General features: G+C 36.2%; 2 protein-coding genes across 4 annotated transcripts in view; one reads left to right on the top strand and one right to left on the bottom strand.

Moving 5' to 3' along the window:
* clockb (clock circadian regulator b) overlaps positions 1 to 13,122 on the bottom strand; it is a 31,080-nt gene extending 17,958 nt beyond the window's left edge. The window contains exons 1-15 of one of the 3 annotated variants that reach the window (XM_073864950.1): positions 12,672 to 13,122; positions 11,797 to 11,902; positions 10,229 to 10,288; positions 9,163 to 9,311; positions 6,705 to 6,796; positions 6,429 to 6,518; positions 5,215 to 5,332; positions 4,990 to 5,103; positions 4,544 to 4,662; positions 4,298 to 4,380; positions 3,575 to 3,681; positions 1,007 to 1,152; positions 847 to 924; positions 431 to 581; positions 254 to 348 (exon numbers count right to left, since the gene is read on the bottom strand). In XM_073864950.1, coding sequence (XP_073721051.1) covers positions 254 to 348; positions 431 to 581; positions 847 to 924; positions 1,007 to 1,152; positions 3,575 to 3,681; positions 4,298 to 4,380; positions 4,544 to 4,662; positions 4,990 to 5,103; positions 5,215 to 5,332; positions 6,429 to 6,518; positions 6,705 to 6,796; positions 9,163 to 9,311; positions 10,229 to 10,288; positions 11,797 to 11,813 — 1,419 coding nt within the window. In that variant the 5' untranslated portion in view covers positions 11,814 to 11,902; positions 12,672 to 13,122. Of the gene's footprint in view, positions 1 to 253; positions 349 to 430; positions 582 to 846; positions 925 to 1,006; positions 1,153 to 3,574; positions 3,682 to 4,297; positions 4,381 to 4,543; positions 4,663 to 4,989; positions 5,104 to 5,214; positions 5,333 to 6,428; positions 6,519 to 6,704; positions 6,797 to 9,162; positions 9,312 to 9,400; positions 9,429 to 10,228; positions 10,289 to 11,796; positions 11,903 to 12,671 lie in introns of those variants that run through there. The other 2 variants (XM_073864946.1, XM_073864954.1) reach the window with 2 other exon arrangements.
* Positions 13,123 to 14,216: 1,094 nt separating this feature from the next.
* Positions 14,217 to 21,030, top strand: lap3 (leucine aminopeptidase 3). The gene is made up of 13 exons (XM_055205578.2): positions 14,217 to 14,434; positions 14,519 to 14,634; positions 14,734 to 14,788; positions 14,873 to 14,978; positions 15,405 to 15,564; positions 15,661 to 15,825; positions 15,947 to 16,105; positions 18,492 to 18,616; positions 18,699 to 18,787; positions 19,004 to 19,106; positions 19,201 to 19,280; positions 19,407 to 19,519; positions 20,596 to 21,030. Exons 1-13 carry the CDS (start codon positions 14,339 to 14,341, stop codon positions 20,780 to 20,782), a joined length of 1,554 nt encoding a protein of 517 aa, XP_055061553.1. The 5' UTR covers positions 14,217 to 14,338; the 3' UTR covers positions 20,783 to 21,030.
* Positions 21,031 to 22,170: the final 1,140 nt, after the last annotated feature.

Below are 22,170 nucleotides of genomic sequence, written 5' to 3'. Positions count from 1 at the left end.
ACACAGGATGGAAGACATTAAATTATGATTAACAATGACTTTTGTGTATAGTTCATATCATACAGAATATGACTTCTGTAACTTTCACCAGCAAAATAAATAAATAATGAAAATATAAAAAAGTGCGGTGATGACGATGATGACCTCAGCACCGCGGTAGTCATCTTATTACTGCGGTGATGCGGTGACGCGGTTATCGTCCCAGCCCTAAGGATAATACAGGAAGAGCTTAGAATTTTGAAGAAAGTCTCACCTGAGTGCTGACAGACGAGCGACGCTGTGGCGTCATGTCAACAGTGGGCGGCCGGGGCGGAGTGCTTATATCCATCTGTAGCTTAGAAGGAGTGGCTGAGGAAATAAACAACTAGTTACGAATTGTTCATTTTTGCCCAAAATCATTTTATTGACACATTTTTGATTTTAAACTTACAAGTGCAGGTGTTGTCAGAGACAGCTGTGTGCGAAGACTTGCGGGAGCTCCGTGAGGAGGTTGAGGGTGTTCGGCTGTTGCTGAAACGCTCCAGTGCCTCCTTCAGAGAGGAGGTGTTCAATTGCGATTCAGAGCCAGTGTTTAGAGACATCTGCAGAGATAGAATGTGAGCCGGATTAAATATTGTTAGTCACTGCCAGATGTATAATAAAATGACGACACCTAATCTACACAATATTCACTTCTACATTTTCAATGTGCATTATCTAACCGAAATGGTGCATTTAGTAGGTCGTGAGTCTCATGCATTTCCATGAAGTCTGCAAGACGGTCAAGTGTATTTTACACTCTTACCCTTTGTGCCACATTAATTGACTTATGAAGTATATGTCAGTGATTTCTCAGTAGCATCTCACCTTGTCTCCGGTGAGCTCCGGAGGGGAATCCTCTATGCCCATCTCTCTCCTTCGCTCTGCTCGCACTTCGGCGTAACTATAGACAAAAATTGAAGAGTAGAAGTAAGGTCACTGTGGATATTTGTAGGGTGGAGATGACATTGAGCTGGTTACTGTAACTCACAACAGTGTGTGTGCACACAATGAACTCTGGCCGTGAGTTCCACTGGTGATAAGTGATGTAGTAGTTTGTCTGGAGCCAAATCCACTGCTGGCCTTTAGTCAAAAACCGGTAATAGCATGATTTGCCTTTTCCAAACTGCATTACTGTAGAAGCAGAAAGAGACAATGAGGAAGGACAGAGTAAACAAAATACATCAAATTTTTTACATATAAAAACCCTCTTAGGGGGTGTGCACACCAAACTTTTAAATGCAGCTGAAAAAATGGCAGGCGGAAGCCGACTGACAGCTTTTATGAACCAAGCGCTATGGTTGCTGTGATACTTCTGCTTTGTTTATCAGTTGTTAAACGATGCGTCGGTTGGTTGATGTGATGTTTATCCCGCCCCTCCTCCACTGTGATTGGATGGCTGTGTGAGAGCTGCTGAGCTTTTCACCCAAAGTTGAATATTTTTCAGCGCCAGCTGAAAATGTTGATGCCTTTCTTTGTTCAGTCAAGAAGAAATTATGTTTTTTGAAGAAAACATTCCAGGATTTTTCTCATTTAATGGACTTTAATGGACCCCAACACAGTTTTAATGCAGTTTAAAATTGCAGTTTCACAGGACTCTAAACAATCTCAAACGAGGCATAAGGGTCTGATCTAGTGAAACGATTGGCAAGAAAAATAAAAAAATATGCACTTTTAAACCGCAACTTCTAGTCTTCCGGCGCAACCTTGCGTAATACGTCATCACGTTAATAGGTCACGGATGACGTATCGAAACTACGCCCCAGTGTTTACAAGTGTGGAGAAAGAGGACCGTTACGACATTGTTGTATGTGGAATGATACGAATTAATGTCTTTGTGTCGGTTTATTGTTTAAAGGGACCATTTAAAATATCCGCCAAAAAAAAAATCAATTCATACTCCACACTCCAAACAGACGGGGGCAGTATACCTCCAGAAAGTGAGTTGGTCTATTTTAATTTAGCATCTGCAAATTTAGCAGCATATATCAAGTTTGATTTACATTAGCAACTAAGTTATCATTTGTCACAAAAAAAAACATTCGGTCTCATTAAAATTGCAATGTTTTCCGCTACGTTTCGTGCGTCCATTTGGTGTTCATTATCATTGAAGACATTTCAAGCTTCTTAGCTAATGTTACATTTTAGCATCAGCTTGGTAGATAACGAGTGAAAACCGGATCGGATCCGTGGGTAGAGCTAACTATTAAACGCTAACAGCTAAGGATGCGCGATAATTTGCATGCGATAGTCATTGCGCTTCTCGTCAGTGAAGCCGGTTTCTTGATTAAAAGTGAATCGCCATCAGCTGCTTTCAGATGGAGCCACATTTACTGCACAAAGCCGTAGTTCATGTACAAGCTGAGCATAGGTTATCGCAATGCCTATTATAAGTGAACTTCTAGCGAAATACTAACAGCATCTTACTTACCAATCGAAAAGAAATGTTGTCATTTCGGAGTCGAACCTCATTTCTTTCATGTCCATTAGTTGTCTCCAGCGATGAAAAGCAGTGCCAGTATTTACTCTGGTTCGGTTCCTTTATTTATCATATTTTATTTGTGATTCCGAGCGCGTTGTTCCCTGCAGCAAATGGTTGTGGTAGTGGTAAATGTCTCTTGCTTTAGCCATTCTTCCGCTCTCTTCCCTGAACTGAAATACGTCCGAAAACCCTATTGCAAGGCAGGAAGGCATGTCCAAATCCATGGCTGTCCGAATTGCATTTCTCTGAGCTGCCTTCATGCTTCTTAAGTCAACAAGTCAGCTTCGGACGCAGCGGTAGTAGTAAAGGGCTGTACTCCCACACACGCGACTTATTCGTGTATTGCAGTTTGGCTGGCGGTTATGTGCGTGGCCCGCATACCGCCTCCCATGGTCGAAACTGGTATTACAACACCAGTCGGGCTGTAGCTAGTAATTTAGCATGCTAATTCAGATTGATATTTCTGCAGCACTATACCTTGTCATTTTTTTAATGACATATTTGCCCTTATTTCTTCTCATTCTTTTGATGCATGTAGCTAATTTTCTAAAATCTTTTACCTCAATTATTACAAATGGCACCTTTAAAATGGTCCGCAAATGTGCGTTTCATATATGTAACACGTGACCTTTCCACAGCATTACACAATTACGTGAGGTCGCGCTGGCTCTTCACAGGACCTGCTGAGGACGAGAAGTTGTGGTTTAAAAGTGCATATTTTTTATTTTTCTTGCCAATAGTTTCACTACATAAGACCCTTATGCCTCGTTTACGATCGTTTAGAGTCCTTTGAAACTGCAATTTTAAACTGCATTAAAACTGTTAAGTGTTGGGGTCCATTGTAGTCCATTAAAATTGGAAGGATCCTGTAATATTTTCCTCAAAAAAAAAAATCTTCTCGACTGAACAAAGAAAGACATCAACATTTTGGATGACATGGAATCTTTTAAAGCTTTGGTGTGCACGCTACCTTACTGAGGGTACTAAGATGGGCAAGCAGCTGCCATTGAGATGAATGGGAATGCAAATATATCTTTCCTTTATGTTGATGTTTCACCTGCCAATTATACTTACAGTGTTCGTGACATTTAGCCAGTGAATGAAGGTCATCTACATGATAGTAGTCGTAGCCTGACGTCCCCAGGACCTCAAATGGCATGTAACCAATGATAGGTGGTGCTCTGAAACGCAACAAACAAACACAGCCCTTATTATAAAGATAAAAAAAGATAAGAGCTGTCACAATCAATTACTTATGATAGTGGTTATGATAGTAGTGGTTATGGTAAATAAGTAATCGGATGACTCTTCTGAAGAATTATTTAAAAAAAAACACTTAAGACTTAAAGTGATGTTTACCCCAAAATGAATAGTTTGTCATCATTTACTTCATTTAACATCATGCTGTTCTAGACCTGTATGCATTTCTTATTTTTGATGAATAAAAAGGAGAAGTTTTAGTACTATAAACAAATACTGTAGAATTCAAGGGGTAATTTCAACAGTGTGTTTACCATCATTTATTAAAATATCTTCTTTTGTGTTCAGCAGAAAAAAATAATAAGGCCTGTTTGGGCTGGCTGTTTAAAATTGTACTAGCCCCACCACAAAAAAAATTAATCAGTCATTTCTTGGCTGCATATTTTAACAAATGTGTCCAAAGCCAATCTGCACCACTATCATTTTGATGAATATTCAACATGGTTAATAGAGTAAACGGGGTACTATTTAATTTAATAGAGAAATCAGGACGGTCCTAAAAAGATTGGATGATGATTATTATGAGTGGAGTACAACCTGTGATCTAACAGAAGAAACTTCCACTCCAGACTGTGTCGAGATGTGAATTCTTCATTAGGCTCCTCGACCATGCACATGTCCTGTACACAATCAATAACGGTACACAGGTCAAAGTTTATGACAGAAATGATTAGTTACAATACATTTCTGAGAGAGAGCAAGGGTGAGAGAGAGAGAGAGAGAGAGACAGATCCAAACCTAACATAAATCTGCATGCCAAATACTGATCGCTTATCAGCTTACTTTGATGAACTGGGGTTTGGCAAGCCGCACAGTTGCGATGAAACAAACTTGATCGTCAAAGGCTGGTTGCAAAGAACGTTGTAAAATTCCCTCAAGGCCGTTTCGGGTTGTGAGAGGCACTGTAAGAGGATAGAAAGGAGCATCAACATTTATGTTTTGAGCAAACACATTCTTAGGGAGACATATGATAAAATGGATGGAAGCAGTTAAAGTCCCACTGTGGGGAAAATCAGGTTCTTATTGTTGTTTACATGTCTATGTGATGTTTTTAATATGTTTTAAGACAAGCCATGAATGAGACAAAGATGAGCTTTAACTGATAAAATTATTGACGACAGGAAGACTTTAAAATTTTAAAGTAAACAGCAAGAAGAAACAGCTTACATTAACAAACGCAGTAAATGTGGGTATTCAGTGAGTTTATTTTACAAAGAAAAAAAACGTACTGTTGGCGAGAGACTTGAAGTTGCCGATAAACTTGACGTATTCATACACAGGTGGTTTCTTGGGATCCAAAGAACCTCTGAGCATGTGACAACAAAACTCCATCTGGTTCTTGGCTAAGAAAAACGCAAAACAACACAGATCAGGTGCAGGCCATGTATTGGGACTACTAGTTGTGTTGAGGCATTGCAGAAGAAGATTTAAAGTACTCGAGGAATGTCACTCACCCTTGAGGTAATCTGAGCAAAGGGTTTCAACGTCTGGGTGCGAGGACAGAGCTTTATACACTTCTGCATGCTCTGCCACTGGAAGGAAGTTCAAAAGGTTTTGATCCACCAAGTCTGACTGAAACATAAAAAGATCGTACGGGTTTAACATTAAAGGAATAGTCTACTCATTTTCAATATTAAAATATGTTATTACCTTAACTAAGAATTGTTGATACATCCCTCTATCATCTGTGTGCGTGCACGTAAGCGCTGGAGCACGCTGCGACGCTTCGATAGCATTTAGCTTAGCCCCATTCATTTAATGCTACCATTTAGAGATAAAATTATAAGTGACCAAACACATCAATGTTTTTCCTATTTAAGATGAGTAGTTATACGAGGAAGTTTGGTGGTACAAAATAAAACGTAGCGCTTTTCTAAGCGGATTCAAAATATTATGGCGGAATAGCACTTTTGGGAGTACTTCGACTCGCCTGAAAAATCCGCTCCCCTTTCTCCCTCTCATAATGGGAGAGGGAGAGTGTTACTCCCAAAAGTGCTATTACGCCATACAATATAGTTCCTTGAATCAGTACTTGGATTTGTTGATCACGTTTTTACACCTTGCATATTTGTTGATTTCTGTGACATTTTACACGTTGCTTTACGGATATAGTGAAATCGCTGTCATACAATTAAATTATAGCTTTATAATTTCCTATCTATTACAAGCCTACTGCAATTTCAATTAATTTTAAAGGGGCAATAAGTAGGATATACCCCAATCTAGTGGTGGAATTGTATTTTGCATTCAAATGAATAGTGCTCTCTAGCGCCTCCCCTTTCCAAATGCGTGTTGCAACTACGGTAGCCGTTATGTAATCACTTATCTCCTTTGTCCATTGCAGCTGGTTCACATGTTCTGAATGAAAACACGTTGGTAGGCAAGTGCTTTTTGTCCCTCTCTGCTATTATAGTTTATCAATACGGTGGAACGATATGGAAGCCTCTTTGGACTTACCCGTTCAATGTAAGTAAAGAGAAGAAATTCTAAGCTTACAAAGAAAGTCAGATCATTGGCAGAGGTCATTTGACACCAACGAGGACTATTTATGAATAAATTACAGTCCCTTTAATTTATATAATATATTTTATAATATAACTTATATTTATTTCTGACACATATAAAACGTTTTGTGGTGGAGAGGGTGAAAATATTGGCATGGACTTACAGGCAGATGTTCAAGTAGAGGGGTGATGCTTTCCGAGATATAAATGATGTTGCCATCTGTCAGCATTACTATAAAGAACCCATCCAGTGCCTTAACATCAAAACAAACACACATTATTCACAAAGCTCTAATTCATATCGAAAAAATGTAACCTGGAAGTGATGGGTAAAATCTTAAACTATTATAAATGAAGGACAATGCATTCATATACTATTATGATAAATAAGGATAAACACACAAAAAAAACCCACACAGATTGCCCACAGCAGGTCTCACCTCTAGCATCAGCTGTGTAAACTCCTCATTGCTAAGAAAGGGAGGTTTCCAATCCTGTTTGATCTCACTTGACTCGGACTGTGCGGCAATTTCTGTATTTGGAAACACATTTCCTCTTAACCATACATGTGATTATATGCGACTTTACTGATAGTCTCACTGTACCTAAATGTTTAATAGCTGATTATATTGGTTATCTACTGTATTGACATTTATGCATTTGGCAGACATGTTTATTCAAAGCGACTTACAGTGCAGTACATTATGGGCGGTATCCCGGACAGGTCTTAAGCCTACTCTAAGACTAAAATGCATATACTTAAAATAGGTTGCACTGACATAACTTCAAATTTTTAGGTTTAAATACCTTACAATGTGTTGAATGAGAGATACTGCTGTCGGACGGGGTGATAGAAACTCGCCATAAAAACTCAAAGTAAAAATTGCCATTCAAAAAAAACTCACACCAGGAGGACAGTTGTGACATTTTAAACATATGCCTAAAAAGGTTAAAAACAGAAATTATTGTTCTATTTCATGAACAAATACTCGACTGACTTTCCCACTGTACAGGTACTGTTATGTCTGTGTTTTGTTTTGTTGCACATTGACCCGTCATCCCCGAGCAACAACATGAATGATTGAATATATCTTCATGAGATATATCAGGCCACTTCTTCATTTCATCCTCCTACTGGGTTAAACATAGCACGTGTAGTAAATATTTACCAATGTTTAAATCATGTTTTATGCTTGCTCCCATGACACCGCTGGCTATTGAAACAGAAGTCTTGCATAAAAAAGGGAACTACGTCACATTACTTCGAAAATATGATGGATATAAGAAGATGGTTTAGAAATATATGGGTGATTCTCACGAAACCATTGAAACACCACAGCACTAATGATTTAAGCTTTAAAATGTGTAATATAGTAACATTAAAAAGCATCAGAATTAACACAATACTGTGTTCTACCTTGCACAATGTGTGATTTCAACATAAGAATTTATAATTGTAAATTTTATCTCATTTTCTGCTGAAATTCTCATTACCGCAATGTGTCCGGCTGTGTTTGAACATGCGTTATGTTGTAATTTAATCAAATTAACACAAAAATATTAAGAAAAAAAATAAATGGATGTTTTGCTACTTTGGATGACAGAAAAAATATTTACTGAATATTCATGTATAATAATAATGAAGAAAAATTAGGAAAATGATGTGTCCATGCCTGATGTTCTCATCCTCCGCAACACTTTTTGAGAACAGTTTAAGCACACATACAGAATTTTAATAAAGTTTGATTTTGAGTGACCAAGCACATGGACCAGTTACTTCAAGATGGCTACCAGGTAAGATCATTTTTTTACAGTTAATTTGAAATATTGTCTTGTCAGAATGCTTACACGACATTTTGATTATCATTACCGCAACAGATGCTTATTAAATGTTAATTTAATTATTAAGAGCATAATACTTTGATTTTAAATGCATGTGCAAAATCTCCAAATTATGTTCTTTCAGGTTTGTCATGTCATTTTGAAAATATGTCAGTGTTGATGTTTTCTGACTGTTGCGGTAATGAGATTTTTTAGGACTAATTTTTTAAATTATGTTACAAAAAGTGTTAAATTATAAGTAAAAGTTTTTAAATTAATGTTCCCATTTACTCCAGACTTTGTTTTTCAATGTCTGGTGGGAAAAAAAGTAAATTTAAGCAATTTTTACATTTTCATGCTTGACATTTTTAAAACCAAGTTTTCGTGAGAATCACCCATATATATTTTTTTAGTTATAAACATCTGGTATGGCATAAGGGTGAGTAAATTATGAGATAATTTTCAGTTTTATGTGAACTATTCCTTTAAAATCTGATAAGCCGTTTTTATCTACAATAAACATGTATATTTAAAAAAAATTTGAAGGGTTAAAAATTATAACTTTATGTGATTTAGATAAGCAAAATGCATAAATGTCAATAAAGTAGATTTTTTTTAACTCTTATATGTCCATTTAAATCATAATTGGACATTGTGCTGACAGTGTTGAAATCTAAATTCACACAGGAAGTAGAAGGTAGAGTACATTGCACTGTGCATCTTTGGCAATAAGGTAGGTCGCCCAAATATTTCACAAAATGTTTACATACAATTAAAAAATATCATGCAAAAAAACTGCGTATGATATTAAAAACATGACTTTGGATGTTTTTCTTCTTTTTATTATATTTTTTGTTGTGTAAACTAAACACATTTTAAAAGTGCTGTTTCCTTTATAAACAGGAGCTGGACTCTCCTGTGCAGAGTAAACAAAGCTAACTAATAGAAAAAATATATTGTTTGCGACTGTTTATTCAGACTTCAAGGGCGAGCCTTCGTGATGAGGATGATAGCAGAAATCCTGCTATTTTGATCTAAAACTAAAATCCCACCACGTTGTGGGTCATAAATCCTCACCTTTGTGCTTGTGCAGGTAGTCTATGCTTTTCTGCAAAATGGAGGACTTGTCTATCTTGCGAGTGTTGCCAGGCAACATGGTGCCAAGTTCTTTGATGAGGACATTGAACTGGTCTCGCCGCTTCTTCTCCGATTTATTTCTTGAAACTCTGTGACAGATGGAACATGAAAAATGACGTTGGAATAAACCAGCAATGTAACATTAGCCAAGCCTGCTAAAATAACAAAAGACTGTCACCTTCTGCACGGTTGAGTCATCGCTACTTCTAAGGGACACAACATCAAAGAATTTGAGACATGTTGTTTTCTGACTTACAGTATGAAGGTCACATTTAGACTTTTACCATGGCTTTCTAAATACTGTATTTGAAGAGCTCAGATGCAAAACCATCTAAGTGCATCTGACATGTTTTCTTGTAAATTAACTTTTATGTTTAGGTTCAGTAATTTCCCTTGAATAGCAATGAAAAGGTTCTTAGTCAGTAATAGGCTGATTAATCCAGGTGTGTCTGATTATTGTTGTTGTGACTACTGAGGTCAGGCACACCTGGATTAATCAGTTTGTCCAATAATGGCAGACAGGAAACAAGGAGCTGGCTGAAGTTCAGGAAGTAGTGCAGCTGGGCATAAAGCCTATTGAAATGAAAGTCACTTTAGTCATTTCATTGGAATTTAACAAATTTGACTGCCTTTTACTGCAAAACCCTCTAAGTACATGCAAATTATCTCCAGTCACTCTTCACTGTCCTTTCTAAATAAGGGTAAAAGCATCAAAAATTCGATCAATATCCCAATATATTCAGTAAACTCTCTTTAGCTAGGTAAAATATTATCTTTTGTGCACTTAGAGGATTTGCTGATAAGTCACTGTGGTGTTTAATGGACTCTGCCAGCAAACCAGTATTTATCAATGGCCTGAAGTCGAGTTTAAGTGATTTTGAAGCGATGGATTTTATGAACGTATAATTCGGTTAATATCATTATCTCATTTTTGACAAAGGTGGCGTTTAGCGCCTTTTGCATCTGAGCTCTTCATTGTTTAAGGACTAATAGCTGACAAATTCACCGTTTTGCTTTATCCTTCTCATCTTCTTCCATCAGACCATCAAAAATACTGCCATCATCTCTAAAAGACAAGGTCACAAAATATTTTGTGAGAATTTTAAATGCAGTTTTTCCCCTAAAAAACAAACAAACACTTATTAGTCTACAAAATAAAAATATAAAATTAGTTTACAAAAGTAGTCTAGACCAGTGATTACTTTAGTAGACGCAGGGGGTACGTGAAGAGTTTCCAGGGGGTGCGCGGAAAGATTTAGATTTTGCTTTGATCTCATTTACTTATAATAAATATGTCTTTTGATTGTCCAGTCATTGACCTAAAATTAATTTTTGTGAGAAAAACATTGTAAAAAGGACTACTTTAAATGTAATTTTAATCTTATCATTAATATTATTAGCCGTTGTGAGTAAATGCGCTGCATGCTCCAAAATGCAATAGCGATGTTAACTCAAGAACGATCTGACTCTTTTCAATGAATCTGAATAGTTTCTAAAGACACCAAGTTTATTAACTATCAATAATGTTCAAATAATGATATTCATTCCCGCTGCCATTGCATTTTCAAATCATTTTCAAAACATTTGCATTGTTTTTGGCAAACATATTTTGTCCTGTATGATGGCTTTTGTATTTATAGTGAATGTCTTAACACATTTTGTTTCTCTTTATATTTGAACAGAATAATTTAAGTTATTTGCACACTTTAATTATCAGTAACTTAAATTGAGATTTTAGTAAATTTAGGGGCAGATGTACTACTATGTGTCTCCTCTTATTAATGTTACTTCTAAAAGGAAAACTTCTACAAATGCATATGCAATAAGGTCGCAAAAATAACACCTTTTCAGAGCTAAATATCTACTGCGTGTCTTTTGTAAGTTCAGTCATTATTTAATACCAAAATGATGGTTTGCGCAAGCTGTTAGTAAATCTTGCCCTTAAAGGGGTCATATGATGAAATTTTTTAATTTGTAAAATAAGTCTTTGGCGTTCCCAGAGTCCGTATGTGAAGTTTTATCTCAAAACACCCTACAGATAATTAATTATAGCATGTCAAAATTGCCATTTTGTAGGCCTGAGCAAAAATTAGCTGTTTTTGGGTGTCTTTTAAAATGCAAATGAGCTGATAAAATGCAAACACTGATCGCAAAGGTGGTGGTTTGTTGAAGTAAACATGCTTCATCAGTCAGTGATTTTTACTTGAATGTTTAAAATTAAATAATTAATTAATATTACTAATTACTTGTCTTTAAAACACAACTTTGGTTTAGTTTCGATGAAGGGGTACTTGAGCCTTACTGATAGGGCTGTGGGGTACTTAGGGCTAAAAGGGGTTGGGAACCACTGGTCTAGACTACAACTAAAGATACATTCCAGAATACAATCATGCATATCTTTTTCTAAGACAAGATATAAACACAAAGTGGGACAGTCAGAACCCAGGCATTAATTTGAACCTGACACCACAATATTATAGGCTATTTTTACTTATACATAATATGCATGTACTGTACTATGTAATATAAATAACTCGAGCCTAAATAACATTCTGTGGGTTTGTTGTGCTATACCTGTCTCTGGAGCTCATGATAATGTTGTCTCATGGATCAGTCTGGGTAAATAATAACCCGACGCATTGGAAAGACATTGGTGTGGAAGACTTGCCAACCTGAAAGCCTGTGTGAAACGAGAAACAATCATTAATGGTAAATGCAATGACAACCTGCTTTTTGAATCAGTCTTGTAGTTATTTTTCTTTCAGTTAAAGCTACTATGTGCAAATTTGTCAAGGCAAAAGCAACATATAACTTTAAAAGCATAAAAGGGGAAAACATCCAACCTCCCTTCAGAACTCTTTCCAAAGTCACAACATTACAGTACAAAGCATATGTAGCAATGAAGGTAAACAATTTGTTTAACATTTGGGTAAATATTTATATGTTACTTTTAAAAACGCTTATTAAAAACACTGCCTATTCTAGCTTTAAATAATAATTGACATAACACATAGCTAACCATACGACCACTAACCCAAACATAAATCCAGTGCACATCTGTATTCTTTTAACTGCCAACATGATCCAACATGACAATCGATGCATGTCTTCAACCAACATTGTCATTACAAAACAAATAAAGGGATTATTTAGGACACTTATAAGAAAATACCCTTCTTAATGCTAAAATATTACCCTTAGTACAACCCCATTATTACAGGTGTATTACAACCACAGCAACATGCCGATCATTCATTGACATCAGTCAAACCCACAACAAGGGCAGCTGACATTGCGCGATAACATCACAACAGAACCTTACTTTTAAATAGGAAGCTTCACGCCAGTTTACATACAGTACGATTTAAACTTTAATAGGGACTGTTAATTCTTAACTATTAAATCCGGGCATTCATGCAAACCGTATGTGTCAAGTAACTATCACCTACCGTATCAAAACGATCAAAGATGATACCTACCGGAAAAAAAAACATCCAAACGGGTGTCCTGACTGGTTTTTCCCACCTTGAGCAACCGGATCGCCGGTTGCTTAACCGTAGAATGAATAATATTAAGGTGCACTAGCGCGAAATGCAATGCACGCACTTCCTCAAGCGATCTCGCGAATGTGGGTCAGCGGGCCTAGTGACATTAGAGGCGTAACGGAAGCTGCTCCCGATCGCTGCAAACGCCACACGCTATTCAGGCTTGCTCGTTATACCGAAGCAGACTTTTTGTGTTTTACTTTCGATCGGCGGCCGTCCGAGCGCGATTTCTCTTGCAAGTTGGATAAAAACATTAAAATAAAGACAGGCCTGCTTCGTGCAAACAGTCAGAGTCATGCGCAGTAGCCTTCGCCGTCAGACTGCCGCCTTCAGTGCATTTGCAAAATAGTGCGCAAAGAATGGGCACAGCCAGCAGAGAAAATTTGCAAAGTAGTGCCCTGTTTCGCCGCCTACTGTTTTGCGAGTTACCTTTTTTGCATACTTGGTGTTTGTGCATTATTTGCGTTTGGAATGTATACCTAGGTATAAATACAATATTATTAAAAAATACAATATTATGTAGAATCTATAAATACATTAACTTTGTTCATAATGTCATGCTAACAACCTATTTTTTTGTATTTATATATTTGATTATTTTTATTAATAACATTATCCTTTACCTAGAAACCTATTTGAATACCATCTTTAAATATGTATATTTATATGTCTACCAATTCGTAACATAGAGACAAAATGTGATACAAGGCCAGTGTAATTTTCCATTTTTTATTACAGAGAAAACCAAAAAAATATATTTTTTAAAACATTAAATTTACAATCAACTTACACATCCTACTCCACAATAAAACTTCTTTAGACACAATAATTAATGAATAATAAATAATCTCACAAAAAAGGCCACATCAATAAATATTATTAGGGTATGAACCACTTATACGTGACTTTTTTATTATTTTTTTTACTGGAAAGTTAAATGTACATACAAAAACAGGCCTGCAATAGAGAAAAAACCCCCAAACTACAATTCTCAAAGGCAGACACATTGCACCATCAACAGTTTACAGTTAAAATATGAAAATACAAAGATGTTTAAAGAATTCAACAAATATAAATAATGAATTAAACAGAAGGGAAAATAAATAATGTAAAATTAATTAAATAAATAAAAATACATTTTAATAAAATGTTGATAATACAAGGGGTTACAAATAATTATTGGGTACAAATATCTTTGAAAAAATTGCCAATTACATTTTAGATTTTTCATTTGAAAGGGTTACGGTATGAAAAAAGTTCGCAAACATTTAAAGTTTTCTGCTAAAGTAAGGAAACGAGGGAGGAGTTTTAAAAGTTCTACACTTGTGAATGAAAAATTTAGCAAAATCAAAAAGGTTATTAATTAGGTAGTGTATATACATTTTTAGTACACCAAACTTAATTTGTTTGTATTTAAGAGGATTCATAAGGTACGTGACTTTTATTTTCAAATAAAATATGTCGCCGTTTGTTGACGTCATACATGCGACAGCACATGAAATCCTTGCTAGATGTCATGTGAGAATTGTCCATTGATTCACGTTTAAGTCTGTTTTTGAATTTTATTGACGATGCTGGTGCCGTTCAGAACAGTGTTGCTTTCTGCAATAAGAAAACACAATTGTCGGCTGTTTTCGCACAATAACACCACCTCCAGTGCTAAGAAAGTAAGCTTTATTATTTGTCTGTAATGTAAAAGTTTTACTGGACATGCACGTAACTAACTTGTTATGTGTAAATGTTTTTTTCAGGGTTTAGTTTTAGGCGTGTATGAGAAAAAGTCAGACAGCGATGGGATACATTTCACAGAGGCTGCGGCTGCGTTTGACAGATCACTCGCAGGAAAGCTATCAGAACTGCTCTCAATGTAAGTCGTTGAATTTACGTTTTTCATCATTTTAATGAATGAAACATCCATCCAGTCTCTGCCAGATCTTTTCCTACACATGTCAACTTTGCTTTGTAGATCTGGACCTCCTCTGAAGAAAGGCAAGAGCAGGATCTTCTATGGTTTGCATCAGGTGATCTTGTGTGCCCTTCAGATGCCCTCGTGAGAGGATTCAAATCAGTCAATTGTTTTAAAGATATTTTTTCCTTTTTTAAAGGACTTTCCCAGTGTAGTTGTCGTGGGACTTGGTAAGAGTGATGCAGGTGTGTGTGGGAAAGAAAACTGGGATAGCTGCAAGGAAAACATCCGTGCAGCTGTGTCAGGTAAATGCCAACCATAAATCTGAAATATTTACATTTGTATATTTGACAGATGCTTTAACCAGAGTGACTTACAATGCATTCAAGCTATACATTTTTATCAGTATAGTATGTTTTCTGAGATTCAAACCCATGACCTTTGTGGTGCTAACACAATGCTCTACCAGTGGAGCTACAGGAACACTAAAATAAAAAATATTAGAGCAAAATGTAAGTTTCATCCTAATCCATTAGTGGAATGTTACCACAATGCAAAAAAATGGTCCTAAAGTAAAATATGTAAACAAAGGAATTTCTTTGTAATTTGGGGGTGGGGGTGAGAACACACCTATGATGTTTACAAACACACCTACGATAGGTGCGTTCTTAATAACTTGAGGGATTTAACATGCTTGCTTGTTTCCACATTGCTGTTTATGGTTTTTTCAGTGGGCTGCAGACAGCTCCAGGATCTGGAGGTAGTTCATGTTGAGGTGGATCCATGTGGAGATGGGCAGTCAGCAGCAGAGGGTGCCGTGCTTGGTCTTTTTGAGTACGATGAGCTCAAAACCAAGAAGAAGATTTGTGTCACGACTCAACCACATGGGAGGTATATAAAAAATAGATGTTTAATAATTGAATTTGGCCTATTAATGTTCTCTTTTCTTTAGTAGCGTTTCACACAGAGCGTCTTATTTCTTCGCAGTGTGGATTCTGCAGCATGGCAGAAAGGTGTTCTGTATGGGGAGGGGCAAAACCTGGCCAGGCGATTGATGGAAGCGCCAGCCAATTACGTCACGCCTACAGTGTTTGCAGACACGATAGAACAGAAGCTGTCAGGCTTTGCAGATAGAGTGACTGTCTACAAGAGGTAGTTGTCAAAGTTTATACATAATAGTATTCGTGTTTATCTTTAATGTGTTAATTACAAATGGGTGGACCTAAATACTGGTGTGATAACCCTTCTTTGTTATTTTGTTTCCTTTTTTAAGACCTCAGTCTTGGATTGAGAGTGAGCAAATGGGGGCTTTTCTCAGTGTGTCCAAAGGCTCAGATGAGCCCCCAGTCTTTTTGGAGCTGAATTACAAAGGTGCTTCAGACTCTGCACAACCTCCTCTTGTTTTGGTGGGGAAAGGAATCACCTTCGACAGGTAACAGCATTTAGACGGAGCCTGAAACAATGGGCACTTCAGTTTAAAGAGCCAGTAAATTGCTCATTTTAAGCGTCCTATCACTGTTTATAAGTCCCAAACAACAGATTTAAATGCTTGCAAGGTCAAAAAACACTGTAGTTTTCTCAAAATATAAATTTAATATTACCAAATTTCTCAGAGATCCCCAAACGATTCGTGTGAAGCCATTCAACCTCTAAACCCTGTCTAAACCCCACCTTTCAGTAGTAGGGATGTGCATTTATGTCATTTTTTCATTTCGATTAATCCATAGGTCTGAAGAACGAGTACTCGATTAACTGGGGGCGGGGCAATCAAAGGGGCGGGGCGTAAACGTCATGGTGAAAATGAAAATATTTTTTTATTAAAAACACTCTAATAAATCTTAATTTTGAAGAAACTATGAGAGAACAATGAACACATACTAGACTATTAATAAAGTAAATGTTTTTAAAAGAAACCCCTTACAGGAATAGCTGCGTGATGAAGTAAAAAGGCTTAAGTTATTAAACACAAACCGAAGCGCTTTCTAAATGACGCACTCTACATAATATTAAGCCTTTATACAACATAAATGTACAACTTGCATCTATCTGCATAAAATACAAGACTTCAACTAAGTTTTCAACTAAGTTACAGAAAGTTTAACTCCCTTTGTGGATGTGCATCATAAATAGCGCGCTTTTAGACACGTCCAGTCAAAGCACAAGCTTCATAACATTAACCAGCTTTAAGTGTTTTGCTCTCATTTTAGCGATTAGCTGTGTCGTGTCGTCATCCCTTACCTGTTCAAGATGTAATGCTCGTATGGCTCTCCCTATTCAGTAGCCTACTCTGCTCTGATTGGTCAAATGACACAGTCTCCGCACAGACCATAGATTAGTGGCACAGACCAACAATAGTGCAATCATTAATCCAAGCAATAGAAACAACGACAGAAACTAACGTTTTTACACTCATTTAAGCTTTTATGTACTGTAAGCTAACCGGCCATAGCAAAACCGTAAGTGCAACATGCGTTAGCCACTTGCTAAGGTGACTCCCTCCCTAGTGAAAACAACACAAACTTGCCTTCACAGCTGAAAACACAGCGTCTTCTTGATAGGATCTTTACACACTAACTAGCTGAAGTGTCTGTGGGCAGGTCAAAGTTTTGGTTTCTCCAGGGCGGGTGATTCTCACGAAAACTTGGTTTTAAAAATGTCAAGCATGAAAATGTAAAAATTGCTTAAATTTACTTTTTATCGCACCAGACATTGAAAAACAAAGTCTGGAGTAAATAGGAACATTAATTTAAAAACTTTTACTTATCATTTAACACTTTTTGTAACATAATTTAAAAAATTAGTCCTAAAAAATCTCATTACCGCAACAGTCAGAAAACATCAACACTGACATATTTTCAAAATGACATGACAAACCTGAAAGAACATAATTTGGAGATTCTGCACATGCATTTAAAATCAAAGTATTATGCTTCTATTAATTAAATTAACATTTAATAAGCATCTGTTGCGGTAATGATAATCAAAATGTCGTGTAAGCATTCTGACAAGACAATATTTCAAATTAACTGTAAAAAATGATCTTACCTGGTAGCCATCTTGAAGTAACTGGTCCATGTGCTTGGTCACTCAAAATCAAACTTTATTAAAAGTCTGTATGTGTGCTTAAACTGTTCTCAAAAAGTGTTGCGGAGGATGAGAACATCAGGCATGGACACATCATTTTCCTAATTTTTCTTCATTATTATTATACATGAATATTCAGTAAATATTTTTTCTGTCATCTAAAGTAGTCTAGCAAAACATCCATTTATTTTTTTTCTTAATATTTTTGTGTTAATTTGATTAAATTACAACATAACGCATGTTCAAACACAGCCGGACACATTGCGGTAATGAGAATTTCAGCAAAAAATGAGATCAAATTTACAATTATAAATTCTTATGTTGAAATCACACATTGTGCAAGGTAGAACACAGTATTGTGTTAATTCTGATGCTTTTTAATGTTACTATATTACACATTTTAAAGCTTAAATCATTAGTGCCGCTGGGGTTCAATGGTTTCGTGAGAATCACCCGGGCAAGACTGTAGGCACAGATTATTATGCAAAGTGTTCGTATCTATGTAGGCAGGAGATTCAAACTATAAGACGACTCGTTTCAGTGAATCAGAGTCGACTCCCAACTTTAGAAGCCAATAACTTTATTAATCGTGCACTTTTTGGTTTAACTACTGTGCACATTGTTTACATTGATGGACAGCTACATGACACACTGCAATACAGGTCATTTTCGATTTTGGATCTGTGTGGCTCTTTAAGCAACGTTTGAATCAAATACCTTTCTTCCCGTTCCAGTGGTGGAATCTCTCTGAAGCCATCATCAGGCATGGATGCCATGAGGGCAGATATGGGTGGAGCCGCTACTGTGTGTTCTGCAATCGTCACTGCAGCCGCTCTGAAACTCCCAGTCAATATCATTGGTCTGTTTTCTGCACAAAGTATTTCGCTAGTTCAAATTTTTGTAAACAGTTCGACTTAACCAACACAATGCTTTCGTTTCAGGTTTGGCACCGCTCTGTGAAAACATGCCTAGTGGAAAGGCAAACAAACCGGGTGATGTTGTACGTGCCAAAAATGGCAAAACCATTCAGGTATTACCTGCTCAGGAAATTCTGTGTTTAACATAAATATCTAAAATCAGAGGAATAAGATCACTGCATAGTTGCGTGCTGGCCATAACTGACTTCAGATTTGGCATCACATACCAAGAAAATTCCTTTAAAATTTTTTATTTTTAACAAAACAAGATGGGAGAAAAGTATTGCATTAATGGGAACATTGGTAAAATGGTTGTTTTTCTCTGTTAGGTTGACAACACTGATGCGGAGGGCAGATTGATTCTGGCTGATGCCTTGTGTTATGCACATAATTTCAGCCCTAGAGCAATAATCAATGCAGCTACACTTACAGGTACTGACAAACACAAGCTGCTATGGTTACAATGTGCTTTCAAGTACACATAGACCCTTAACATTTTTTCTCCTCTGTTTTGTGCCTCTTGTAGGTGCCATGGATGTGGCCTTGGGCTCTGCCGCCACAGGAGTGTTCACTAATTCTGATTGGCTGTGGAAGCGATTACATAAGGTAATAAGTGAAATTATATATTTTTGTTGTATAGCTAAAAATATGAAAATAATAAATAACAAGATCGTGGCTATTATCATAATGTTATTTTATTATGTGTATTATATGTACTGTGTATGTTTCCAGGCCAGTATTGTTACGGGTGACAGGGTGTGGAGGATGCCACTGTTTCAGCACTACACCAAACAAATAACAGAAAGCGCATTGGCAGATCTGAACAACATTGGAAAATACAGCCGGTAACTATGCACTGTAGATATGTAGGTCACATATTCAATATATGGTAGGATTAGAGGTAAAGGCAAAGTGCCCGTTTGCAACCTGTTTTACTTTCTGTAACATGATGTGGCATGTTTCCCAGTATTACAGGATATTTTATGAGGGAAAAAATGTAGAGGGAAACTTGATTTTGTCCATTATAATTGCTTAAACAAGGTTAATGGGTAATCACTACTCTGTAATATATGTAATATGTCAACCAATAGAGGTCAAAACTATTTCATGTAGTTTTCATCCTTCATTTAGCCATTAAAAGACTGAAAAATCTTTTTACTGATGGTTCTCAGGAATGTGATTTTTTTTTTTCAGTATAAATATGGATTTCCTTATTTTCTAACCTTGGTGGAATGACGTGTCTAAATCCCATAAATCTGATGAGTTTTATTTTTGCGATGGTGGTGGCTTTGCCGTCATCCCAAATGTATCATGCGGTGCCACAAAAACCGACAGGCAGGTGCCATCAAAGTACCACGAGAGTGATTCGAGAAATCATAAGGAAGTCTGCTTTTGAATCGCTCTCGCGCTACTATAATTCATTATATTTAATTTATAGAATGAAAAGTACTATATTGTAAAATTAAGTAATTTTAAATGACATGCAGGGCTTCAGGTCCCTCCTTTTCCAAGGTCCACTCAGTTAAAAATATATGGCCTTGTCTCTGATGTACAGGTTATGGCAAAATACAATTTTTGCAGATGAAAACAAATAGTAAAGGGATGCCACTTGTTACATCTTTGCACATTTATTAACCCATTTAAATAAACATGGTTTCGGTTACTAGTAAAATGTTTACATTTTACATTTATAATCTAAATTGTCCATCAGAATAAAATAATTATAATGGCTATAATGTATTTTTTTTGTTTATGTTATTGTGTGCATTTTGTTTCTGCGTGCCGGGGGGTGTGATGTTGGGTCCCTTTTTTCTTTTTGTCCTTGGCCAATCACATGCCTAGGTTCTATTTTCTGTTATTTCAGTGTTTGCTGTGCTTGTCTGTGGTTGCAATGACCCTGAATTTGTCTGTGACCTTACAGATCAGGAGGTGCGTGTACCGCTGCAGCCTTCCTAAGAGAGTTTGTGACAGCCGATTGTTGGGCTCATCTTGACATCGCTGGGGTCATGAGCAATAAGGATGAAGTTCCCTACCTGCGAAAAGGAATGTCCGGAAGACCTACACGTACTTTGGTGGAGTTTGCTGCTTCATTGGCCTCTGAACATTAATGTGAACTTTTTGTTACTTTCGACCTGGATGCATTAGAAACGTAGTGCTAGAATGTCATGGATATCAGTGCACAGAATGACGGTTCCGATTATTATATTATATTATAATAATATTATTATATATTATATTATAAAGGTGATTGTTAATGTGTTTAGGCACAAATACATATTTAATTCACTGTCGAACCTTCTTAATGGTTTAATGATGTCATCATTAGTGTGAAATAAAGAGAGACGAGTTTGAAGTACTGCCGTTTAAAATGGTATTGCTTTGAAAAAGCTGCTCAACGTTCAAGAACCTTTTGATTTTTGCATATTTGGTATGAGATTATGTGGTACCAATGAGTATTATGCTTGCATGTATTAATATAGTATAATTTAATGGAAGAGAGGAGTACCAAGCAAAAAAGTATGCTTTAAATGTGTTAAAATCACCCAAATATTTAAATTGTCTCATAATTTGTTTATGCTAATGCCATCTCAGATGTATATGACTTTTGAATAAATTAAAGATTTTTCATTTATGTGTGAACTATTAAAGTAAGCCATTAGTGGAAAAAAACTGCAGTTGGGTAATTTAACTTTTTTGTTAAATTCGTATTAGTTAGAGACTGTACGGTATAAGTGTAGAGTATTTTGCTGTGATCAGTAAGACAATAGATCAACAGGATCAAACTTGCATTAATAGCATTCTGACAACCTATCACCACTAGGAGGCAGCAGGTTTAAACTTTTGGATGGATGGATTTATAGATAAATGCTTCCAATCACAGTAGACCAATAATAAAATAAACAATACAATAAACTCTTATAAACATACAGTGCACTTCTTATACAATGCAATAGTATACAGTTAACTAAAATGTACACAATTACCAATAAAAGTTACTCTTGAATAAAGAGTAGGTTGAACATATATTTGCTGTAATTTGAAAACAGGCTCCTTCTATTAGATATTAGATCAGAAAATAGTTTTAATAGTTGGCTAAGCAAACAAAGTTGTTGTTGATCGTTTCGAATGCAAACAATTTGTATCGATCTATTGTTAATTTAAATACTTTAAATATGTTAACTATATCTCATTTTCTCATTGTGCTACCTGGTGAGTTGTCTTTCTGGACGGCATTTCTGTATAAAAACTGCTGGCATCCCATTTAATGTTAAAATGAGAATTAAAGGTACATTAATAAGTACCATCCTTGTATTGGTAAATTAATTTCTCAAAGTATATGCATAATGGTATAATCACTAAATCACTTACGGTATTTAAGTGAAAACTTAAAGTTTATTTTAATAATGTATGTGATGGATGATTACTTTAACTGATTGAACGTCTCTGTAGTCCACTAGATGGCATTAAGATGTGAAGGAAGGAGAGAGTGATTGAG

The sequence above is a fragment of the Misgurnus anguillicaudatus genome, chromosome 3, assembly GCF_027580225.2.
Source record: "Misgurnus anguillicaudatus chromosome 3, ASM2758022v2, whole genome shotgun sequence".
In the NCBI taxonomy this organism is placed as follows: Eukaryota; Metazoa; Chordata; class Actinopteri; order Cypriniformes; family Cobitidae; genus Misgurnus; species Misgurnus anguillicaudatus.
This window is presented reverse-complemented; position numbering and strand designations above follow the sequence as displayed.